The 11,622-nt window shown below is 31.0% G+C and overlaps 1 protein-coding gene across 1 annotated transcript; it reads right to left on the bottom strand.

Moving 5' to 3' along the window:
• Positions 1 to 4,675: 4,675 nt before the first annotated feature.
• Positions 4,676 to 10,154, bottom strand: LOC111619508 (TNF receptor-associated factor 6-like). Its single transcript, XM_023361238.1, has 10 exons — positions 9,658 to 10,154; positions 9,231 to 9,335; positions 5,886 to 6,047; positions 5,738 to 5,809; positions 5,590 to 5,667; positions 5,420 to 5,515; positions 5,288 to 5,350; positions 5,133 to 5,207; positions 4,980 to 5,051; positions 4,676 to 4,903 (listed from the first exon to the last, which is right to left on the bottom strand). The coding sequence occupies exons 1-10, from the start codon at positions 9,865 to 9,867 to the stop codon at positions 4,796 to 4,798; spliced, it is 1,041 nt and encodes a 346-aa protein (XP_023217006.1). The 5' UTR covers positions 9,868 to 10,154; the 3' UTR covers positions 4,676 to 4,795.
• Between the last annotated feature and the right edge of the window lie 1,468 nt (positions 10,155 to 11,622).

The following is an 11,622-nucleotide window of genomic DNA, read 5'->3' as shown; positions in this document are numbered from 1 at the left end:
TTTGCTTACGAAAAATACAGCTAAGCATTTTAAAAATTTGAAATTTCAAATTTTTAAAATGCTTAGCTGTGTTTTNTCGTGCTTTATAGAATTTAAATTATTTATATTTACAAGAGAATTGATTTATAGTAATTATAAACTACAATAATTATTATATATATATATATATATATATATAATAATTATTGTAGTTTATAATTACTATAAATCAATTCTCTTGTAAATATAAATAATTTAAATTCTATAAAGCACGAGTGTCACAAATAGGTGGTATAATGTTTGTTGCTTGCAGCGCCAATAGTGCCACATTGGCGAGTTTTGGTACTAATATTTTTATGACTGATAACTTCCCATAGACTTACCTCTATAACATATTTAATTTACACAGCTTTAAAATAAATTCTAAACTTTGTTTTAGGAAAAACGTGGCAACATCCACATTCACTTTAGTTATACTGGTGGGAATATATAAACTATAAAATTTATATTATTATATTGGTCAAATTGTAAAAATGGTATAAATAAATTTATAAAATATTTTATCTTCCAAATTCAGTATTAAGATTCTTGTAGACTCCAGTTATTTTATTAGCAGAGGAAGTTTATCGATATCTTGTATATTTAATAAACATTTTTCAGATAAAACTAGCTTCGAGTAACTTTATGTATTTGTAAGCATTTAGTGGAATTTCTATATTATACAGTACACGAAAATTGTTTAAAATGATCGATCGTAATTTGCTTAAACATCATAATAATTAATAAATTAATCAGCATTTTTCAAGCTGAACTTTTCTAATGTATTAATTCGCCTGTTTTCAAGTACGATTGATGAAGATTCGGGTTCGTATCCTCAGACATTTGCAAAGATTTTTTTTTTTTTGAAGAATTTCTCATCACGTTAGAATACATTTTCTATCGGCAAAAATATTTTTTTTTTTTAGTTTGAAATAAGGAAAATCTTTAAAAAGTATCGATTGATAAATTAATACAGTAGTGAGTTAGGTGATGTTCTGCAATTTTAATATATAGGGTGATTATAATGTGACAGAAGGGTCGGCATCCACCGTCTTGGGAACCACGTCGATCACACTGCGGTGGGAATTTCGGAAATTTGATGTGTAGGCCAAATTTGTACACTTTAAAGTGCACGTTCTTTTGAATAAATTTTTATTCCCCTACAGACAATTTTGAAATACCCCGAAGATCTAGAAAAATGATATACACCGACACATTTTGCTTGCAATTTCTGACCGGTAAAGCTCGTAACAGTTATAAGTTTTTGTTATTATACTCCGTAAATTTTCTGTTCGACTAAGATAAGGAAGTCTGGAAAGCCAGTCTAATATATTTGTTTATGTTTTCATTAATATAACAGATCTTAGTTGGTTTTGATGCATAAAGTGGAGCATTGTCTCGTTGAAATATCCAATTGCTTCCACCAATTAGAGATTGAAATACACTTAAATTATTATTTTTTTAACATTTCTTGATATTTTGAAGAATCGACTTTTTTAACAATGACAATATCAGTTTTCCCATTGAATCCAAAAGCATCCCAAACCATTACATTGCCACTTTCTAACTCATTCTAACTTATGCTTCTCTTTTCACACTGTGCCAATAATATCCATAACCATCTGGTCCATCTAAATTCTACTTTTTTCATCAGAAAACACAACTTTTTTCCACTCCTCTGTCCAGCTCGTGACGGATTTAGCCCACAGTTGCTTGTGAACAGGTATCAAATTAGGTAACACTTTCATTTTTAGTATTTTATGTTGTTATTATCAGGAACATATCAACACATTTTGGTAAATTAGCAGCTACCTATCTAGTGGCTAGATGCTAATTTACTTGTTTTTCTCTAAGAAAAAAAATCTTTCGTTTTTCAGTTAATTTTTTCTTGCGTCCACTTCTCACCGTTTTCCATATTTTTCTTGTTTTGTCATTGGCTACAGCAGTTTTAGAATGATTATAATAGATTTCAAAAGTTTAAGATGATTGGCTGTTATAATACCGGGTATGATATAACTTTCCATTCAATTGTTCATTAAAAATATATTTACATTTGTAGAATATTATTACTCTGAACTATTCAAAATGAACTGTCCTTATAATTTTCGAATTGAGTTGAATTAATTAAATTTTAAAATTAAAAAAAGGAAATGAAAATCGAATCGAACTACTGTATTTATGTTACTTTAGAAGCACCAATAATATACTTTATTGCAGCTAAATGAATTTACGATGAGTTTTCGGGTGGGTTTTTGAGCTCGGAATCTTCTAACATGTGGATTTGGATCGATTGTATGATCAAAAGTTAGTAATTTTAAGTTTCAAAGAAAGCTTAAATTAAAAAACAATAATAATAATTAATTGGTATATCAAAGCGACTTACTACAGGGCATATTAATGGACAGTCCTTAGATGAATCAGATTTGGATTTTATATTTGGAATATATTATCACGTGAATTTTTCCATTAAGGAAAACTTATTTTTAACTTGGCAGAATTCGTAAAACATAAATAAAAAGACATTTTAAATTAAATATTTCAAATTGACGGCCGAATGTCAGGGATTGTTAAAGACATACCGTTTTAAGGAAACCGAGATACAATCCTAGGGAATGTTTCTTAAGAGGTTTGTCCTAAATATGTCGGGTCCCGTTCGTTTAGAGCAGCGTTTCTCAAAGTGGGCGATAACGCCCCCTTGTGGGCGCTGGAGGCTTTCAGGGGGGCAGTAGAAGGCTCAAAGAGAATTGGGGGGCGTTAAGGAAATATAGAGGGGCGACGGCAGACAAATTTTATATATAAAAATTCGACTGAATATATATAAAATGTTGACATTTTATATATTTTTTATTTTTTATTGAAGGTCACAACTTGAATATTTCTAACACATTGACTTTTATTTTAGCTCAGCGTTTCTCAAAGTAAGCAATAACGCCCCCTTCTGGCGCGATGAATAGATCTATGATAGAGGCAGGGTATTGAACGGTGACCAAAGGCAAAATTGGGGCTGATAAGAGGAAACATTGCGTTTAATGGTTTCCAGATGATGAGAACAATGTACAGTAAGGGCACAAAGTGTGAGATTCATAGAAAAGTTTTCCTAAGAATATTTCCAATCCTTTTCTCACACAAGAGAAAATGGGTTAGGGGGCGTTGGGTATAACTTTATGGAACAAAGGGGGCGGTGGATCGAAAAAGTTTGAGAATCATTGGTTTAGAGCCTTATATAATATAAACAGTTTATTTGTTAAGTTATGGTAACGCAATACTTGGGCGATCTGCCTAAGGAGATGCCTTCCGGGAGGTCTTTCTAAGGAAAACTGGCCCATGTTTAGGCGTTACAGACGTGGAGAAAACACGGAAAACTCCACGTGGTCAGCCCGTCCGAGCGAGGCACGAACCTACGACCGAACTCTCAGTGTTCAGGGTACGAAGACCACTCGGCCACTGGTGGGCACCTATATAAACAGAGTGCGGTCAACTGGGGGATCAAAATATGATTAGCTACTGTCGATCACGTGGTTTATGGACGCCATTATGAGGGTAGCTTTTGACAAGTGAGTGTAAATCAACTGTTTATTACGATAAATAACAGAATTGGAAACTTTATATACTAGGTAATTTCGATCTAAAATAGATTCTAAACATCAAGTTAGTTCTTACTTTCCTATACTGAGGTTAGAAATCATTATTTTAGCCGTTAGATCTGTCGATACATCTATATCGCTCTTAAAGCTACCATATGAAAATAGATCATGTCGGGTTGTTCAGCCATTAATTGCTAAAATAGAGCTCCTAAATTCAAACTGCATCGACTTCCTAGCGATGAAGCTAGGAGTAAAAAAAAAAACATGGGCGATTAAAGTAAACAGGAAGTCAATAGTTTCATTGTTTATTATCATTACATAAATGTTAACATTTTCTGTATTGTCATCTTTGACATTTCTGATTGTGATTATTTGGAATGTATGTATTTGAAATCAATTGTCAAATAAGAGTATAAGTCTAATAATTTGGAATGTTCCAACTTTTTTGTAACCCTTAACAAATGTACCACCCCTTGTAACAGAGAAATTACCCTTTTTGTTAATAAATGATTGATATTTAGTGATTATCTGCATTCCTTGCAAGGAATGCAGATAATCACTATTTGTTACTATGTTACACTATGTTATTTGAGTTTTTCTTGTTTAAAAATAAATTTTATTGATTTTTTTAATAATTTTTGTCATTAGTTGTTATATTTTTAAATTTAAATACATATTTTTATATTATTTATATTGCAATAGTGTTGTGAATAAATGTGATCGACTAAATATAATTTTTTTTAATATTTTCACTTTTTTGCTTCTAGCCCTGTTATTGTTATATATTTTGTCCATCACTTATAAACTACAATTATTACGAACATAAAAATTATTTCTAAAAATGTTTAACTTAATATAACTTCTTTCTGAATCTGATTTCTGTTTTTAACTAACATTGCTCATTTAAATGCTAAGCAGTGCTATGACACTGCAACTTTGGCCCCAAGATGGCATCCATGCGTTAGAGTGGCCATACTCTGTTTATACAGTATACCATTCTGGCCGAACTTGCCATAGCGAGTCACTCTTAGTGTTCGAGGGATGGAAAGAACCAAGAATGAAAATGGTAATCATTTCAAACTGAAAATTTTTAATCATAAAAAAATCGAATACAATTATATGGAAAAATCTTTATTATAAAAATGTAAATCCATTTATAAAACAGTACGAATCCACTTTTCCGTAATTGCTATTCATAAACTTGTGGGAGGAGAAGATATTTTCTGTCTAGGAATATGAGAGTTGGAATTGTTGCGTTTTTCAATGGAATTATTTGATACCAAAATTTTCTGCTTTTCCCTCTGGCCAAATTTTTAAAATATAAAAAAAAATTATATTAATAAAATATACGTCAATGAAATAAAATGAAAAACTTACCCTCAACTCTTCTTTTAATGAATTGATCTCTTTTTTCATTTCCGTAATGTTTTCGTTCAACTTTTTTATCTCCTGACAAAATAATTTATATATGTAAATATACCAAATTATTTTAATTATATACAACAATTATTATTATTAAATTTAATCTACCTCATCCTTATTTAATAGTACGGAATCGATTTCTGTCTTCATTGACGTAACTTTTACTTCTAATGCTGATAATTCCTGGTCAATCGTACGAGATAACGATGTTGTAAACATGTAAGAATTTAAACTTGCAAAGGAAGATTCGTAAATATTCTTACCTGAGCTTTAATTTTAAACTGATCCAATTTTTCCATCACGGATTTCATTTCTGCGGCGATATTCTAAAGAAAAAATTTACTATAATTACCGTTTCTAAATAGATATAAAGATATCTTAATAGAAGATCTTACGTTTATCATTTCTCTCCCATTCATAATACTCTTTATTGCAAGTTCCAGATGTGTTTGCACATCTCTTTGATGACTTTCTAGTTCTTTAATGGTTCCCTGGAAAGTTTTTAATGGAATGTACTCGAGAAAGCTTCGGGTTACGCTATAATTCATTTAAGTTTTCGACTTACTTGAAAGGTACATCCAATCGAAGTAGCTAAACTACAGATTCTGGGTTTCATTAGGCATTGTAGTTCGTGTTGATTAACCTAGAAAGAACTAACGAATGTTCACATAATAAATATGCGTAAAGATAAAATTTAACTACGAATGACTTACTTGATTGTAAAGAATTTGTTCATTACAGTATAGACACACTATTGGTTTTTTGGGACAGTGTTCCAGATGTTCCTGAAAGAGAAATTAGTTTACGCATATCTTTTACCTGTGAAAATTTATATTAAAAAATAATTTTAAAAAAGCCTACATCTTCATCTTTAATAGAAATTTCTTCTTCGCAATGTTGGCACGAAATTAGTCTGTGGTTGCACGTCTGAGTTAAGTGAAAGGCTAATTCTCTCCTACATACTTTTTCACCACAATCGCAAGGGCATAAAACTTGAACGAAGCCACAAGTTGTCAAATGTTTCTGTAAAATCACGAACACAAAAATTAAGAAATTATACTCAATATAAGTGTATTTAAATATTCATGATATGAAGTAAAACACATGGACTCTCGATATAGCGATCACCCGATACAGAGAACAATTTTCTTGGTATTTGCTCTTCTTTGTGTGTGGTTTTTAAGAGACACTACATCGAAAGCACTGCGTTATAATTATCTAAGCATGAGTATTAAAATAAAACTTATATAGCAGTAGTTACTAATCGGTGTGCCATGAAGCCATTGGAAAGTGCTTGTCAAATACTCCATTGATCACACGATTGATTTGTTTGTAACTTCCTTCTGTCGACTTATTTTAAAAGTAATTTTTCATGATTCTTCAGCATTTCTAATCAGTTAAAACATAAAATAGTTAAACAATTCCTTTCACATAGAATAAGGACAAAGATTTCCTCTAGAGAATGACTAGAAACATCTACATCATTTTTATGTAGTGAAATGTTAAGTAGGTTTGTTGAGCTAATATCGAGAGTTCTCGCTGTTTTAAAAGAATGTATTAATGCATATTACTATCTAATTTCCGAATAATTTAATGTAAATAATTTTTAATTAATGTTTAAAGGTGGATTGATTTCTGACATCTTTAATGATCATTAAGTACAAACAATGACAAATAGAAAAAAATAATAATTTACGCAATCCCCTCCCAGCTAAAAAATATTTTAAAAATATAGATAATACTTTTCTTTATCGCGATTTTAAAAGGCCTCAACTCGAAAAATATGAAACATTGAAAAAAGAAAAGCGGGGATTCCCCGTAGGGAATGGTGGATTAGAATCTTCCAAGGCCCCTAGACGAGGCCCAGGCAAACTTGAAATGTAGGGTCTCATGTACGTACAGTACAGCGTTGAGTTCAGACATTTTTCTTCCAGGGAGTTTTTTGAGGAAAAGATTTTTTTATAAAAGATCTGTTTGGGGCACCCTGTCGATGGGCCCCAGGCAATTACCTTTTTGGCCGTAGGATAACGCGCCACTGTCCTAGACACAGAAGAATGGGCCTTTCTACATAATTGTACGACGTCATAAACTAATAACGTATAATCGTAACTATAGAATTTTTTATTTATAAGTTACGATTTATAGTTGCGACGGTAAAATTGCGTTATTTTTTTTTTAATTTTAATTAAGACCACTCGAGACCCGAGGCTCATAGGCCAGTGCCTCACGTGCCTAGTTGTTAATTAAAAGATACAGGGTGGAGTAGAACGGTTCCAACATATCTGGGAATCATCGGATACGTCGGATCCCGATAAGATTGGATGTTGCACCATATAAAAGATTCCCGGTTCTCCCAGAGCGATAGATTAATGCCTTAAACGCTTCGGCCATTAAAATATGATCAGAATTAGATGAATCAATAAGATTAAAATATCTCATTGACAGACGTAATCGATAAATGGCATCTGTTGAGGACAGTTAAAATCTTATCGATAATATTTGATACGAAGTAATTGGGGGTCAGTTTCCCACAAAAGACCACCCTTGAAGAACCCTCCTCGGCAGATCGCCCATATGTCGCTTTGCCTTATACGAATAAACCAAACCATATTGTCTATGGATCTTATAAATTAAATACTTATTTAATTTTGATTCTCTTCACCATCGTGAGAATGCTTTTGGCACTACACAAAGGATGAAAGTAATTTAATAACTAACCAAATTAAATAAAAACTTACAAAGACTCGAGTTAAAAAATTACGAATATAAAAAATCGAAGAATGCATAAAGTTATGGTCCATTTGATGTCAAGTGTAGCTATTTACCGTCATTATAATTATTTTCTTTTATTAAGTTTCTAAATTTACCCACTTGATGGCTTCTACCAACGTATTCAAAACATTATTCCTTTATTATTTTCCGTAGTCTGAGGTTATTACCTTTCGACCATTCAAAGTTGAGAAAATTAGATACTTTTCCGACTATCTAACATCTACTTCTCGTATGTTTGTATTGTAATACGTGTACTGTGTTTCTCGCTTCTATTAAAAACACTATTATTAGTGGAATAAAAAAAATTGATAAATTATCAGTAGTGTCAGATACTATATAATCAGAATGGTCGGTTGACGTGAACGTTGGCTGGGCACAATACTTAACAATACGATCGAAAGCTGATAATTTACCTATTAAATATAACTATTTCATTATTGTCTTGCTAGCTACTTTATGTGTTTTCCGATGGGAAATGTCATTTTTTATTAAATTTAAATTAATTAAATTTTTACGTGCAACACCATATACTTTGAAGCTTGTGTCCGAAGTAGAATTCCAATTTCCATCGCCAGCATTAAAATTAAATGTTGAAGCCATTGGAAATTAAACTAAAACACTATATTTTAAGCAAGAAAATATCGTTTTTTTAGTTTAATTTCCGCTTATATCGTAATTTATAAATCTGTATTATGGTCAGAGACCACGATGAGAAAATTCTCTCGTACCATGTAAGTTAAAAGTCTTGTGTTTTCTACAGAAATTTTGTTACTTAACGAATAAAAAAAGCAAATAAAGATATCATTTGTGCAATTTTATTAAAAAGAGAAAATAAACCATTTAAATTTTTACTTAAAATTAAATGAGAAATTCGAAATAGCATTTCCTGTTTCGCATCATTATACAAGCGTGAAAATAATCACCGTATTGAATAAAAATACTAAAAACAACACTACATCAGCCATAATATTTAAAAAAAAAGGAAACATTACACGAGATTTTCAGCAATAATTAAAATAATTTTACATTTATAAATGAGCTTTGCGCAACATTGGAGCCAAGCCAATACACGCGAAACGACCACATGACATACACTTTCGAGAAGCAATCCGACAAATAATTTCAATAATTTACAAATAAGTAAAAGGAAAATTGGTAGAAATTTAATCTTCTAGGCTAGTAAACCGAAAATTTTACTGGTATTTAACGTAGGCTACGTCAATGTCGAGTTTTAGCGCTTGATATACCATGCGAAAACTAACGATATGTAGTTTATAGGGTCTCGAGAAAGGGTATTGAGTAGAATCACACGATTTCCAGAAGGTAATTTAGTCGGGTGATCGAATTTCCTACTCAGACAACCCGACAAAGCGAATGGCATGTCTAATTCTACACTTGAAAGTAAAAAATATCGATCAAGAAACGGGCGATTACCTCCAAATCTTGAAGTCGCGACGTTCGATTACATCCGAATTCCTTTTGAGTACAATACACTTCGGACTGTCTAACACCGTTCTGAATTTCCAAATTAGGAGAGATCTGAAAATGAAAAACACACATTTATAACAAGATAACCTGAAATGCTAATCACGTTTCAGTCACTAACGAGGACTATAGAAAACTGTACGTCGCATTAATGCATCGCCGATCATGCAATCAAGCCGGAATCCGGATTAAAATATAACTTAAATCATGCATCCGATCGTTACGTTGATCAATCACGACTCAAATTAATCAACGGATTAGTTTAATCCGAGTAAAACCCCCGTCGTTACGCCGCCTGCTCGATCGGCAGGTAGCGCAATAAGCTCCACCCTATTGATTTTTACGTTGGAAATAAAATTCAAAATTTCGGTCTTACCTGAGAGGGTGAGTAACAAGAGCGATGCACGGGACACTGGATGACGTTTTCGCACTTTTTAATACAATCGGGACAGAACGTGTGATCGCAGGGGGTGGATAAAAGTTGCTCGTCGATGATACCGCACAACTGGCATCTATGGCTATTTTCTTTAACTAGTTGCACAGTCAGAGGTTTTGTAAAGGAGAAACCTCTGATTTTCTCGCTCATGTTTCTAAGGGCACATGGCGTTTAAGGACTTTGACCTCGACTCTCTTCTGTTGCGTGAAAAGAATCTCTGTGCGCCTTTCACGACCTGAATTTCCTACCTGTATATTCAGTCCGCACAGAAACTGCTGAATCGATGTTATCGTTACGAATTACCTGTACATTATCCAACAAAACAAATAAAATGTCGTCAGTTTTATAATTTAAAATATAAAATTTTCACCCAGCAAATATTTACAACGGTCGAAATTAATCAGTTTATCAAACTGTTAAGTGATAAGCTGATTGGTGAAACATTCAAAATAATAATAATAATTTTTTTGATTGCCATCTAAAGTCGTCTAGTTACAACGTAACTCTTCTAAGGTTTCTATTATTACTCATTTAAATTTATATCTATGCATATTTTAATATAATAAAAAAAAAGTCTTTAAATGTAACTAAACTTTTCTAAATTGATGAATGGAATTTATTCATTGCATACTTTTATATTTCACTTATCATCATTCAGTAAAGATAGGGCGGAATTTAACTGTAATTAAATAGGCCAATTAGAATAGGAAAAGTTTTGTTATGACGTTGAATGTATTGTATATGGAACGAATAAATTATATAAGTGAAACTTCCAATAAAGGCCGTTTTTGAACAAAATAAACCTCCAAAAATGTTTCCGGCCGTTGTTCGGAGATTTGACTGTATATATTTAAATCGTTAAACATTTTTTAAGATTGAAAACTAGAAAATGTATCAACATTAAATTGCAAAGTGTCTATTGTTTGGTGTGCAATACTGACATTAGATAATGAATAGTTCTATTAACTGCATAAATATCAAATTACAAAATGATCTCTTCTTGTTCTTCACATTATGAATACAAATTACTTATAAATGATCTATTGTTTAAAAGTATTATAGAGTCAAAGTTGACCTTTGGAATAATCATTTGAGACATTATAAAAAATTCTGTAAATGGAATTATTTAACTGTTTTTTTTTTTAGAACAAGATCAATTTGCTAATAGATAAAAAGTATTTATTATTGTGTAAAATGATTCCTTCCACAACAGAAATCATACAAAAGTTCATTGTCCTTAAAGATCCTGGTCTGGTTTAGCTTGAATCAAATTCCTTGATAATTAAATTCATATACTTGAAACTTAATACAATCATGCATTATTTTCTGTACTTTGAATATTAATTTGTTAGGAAAGTTAAGGTTAATATTTTTTTCTGTAATTATGTAAGTTATTTATTAAAAATTGAAATAAAAGGTTGATTTATTTCCAAATAACTATATCTAATTAAAATCTTATTTTAGCATTATTAAAAGGAAAATTGAAATAAATCAAATCTTAAATCATTAGCTCATCTGAGGACTTTTTACTACTCATTAGAAATCAATCCAAATTTTATTGATTACAGAGACCCAAACAATAATAATTAAGTTAACTTGAAATGAGAAAAGAATCTCCAATCTGAATAGTATGATGAGAAATTAATTTAAACAATAACTTTTTATAAACAGTTTGATATTATTTTTAGAGTAAACTGCTTAAAAATGATATATTTTATAACAAATAAAGAAAATCCTTCAAAATTTAAAACACATAAATAAAAATTTTATTTACATTTCTTATATATATTACAGGCTTAAATACATTATTTAGACTGAACAGCTGTTATATTACTTATTTCAAATTTTTTTAATAGAAAGGAATTTTAATTATTAGTTTCCAGGCAACATAACTTATAAAAAATT

The sequence above is a fragment of the Centruroides sculpturatus genome, unplaced genomic scaffold (genome assembly GCF_000671375.1).
Source record: "Centruroides sculpturatus isolate CEXI.00-Female unplaced genomic scaffold, Cexi_2.0 scaffold185, whole genome shotgun sequence".
NCBI classification, from domain to species: domain Eukaryota; kingdom Metazoa; phylum Arthropoda; class Arachnida; order Scorpiones; family Buthidae; genus Centruroides; species Centruroides sculpturatus.
Note: the sequence above shows the minus strand (reverse complement) of the source record. Positions and strands in the feature narration are given on the sequence as shown.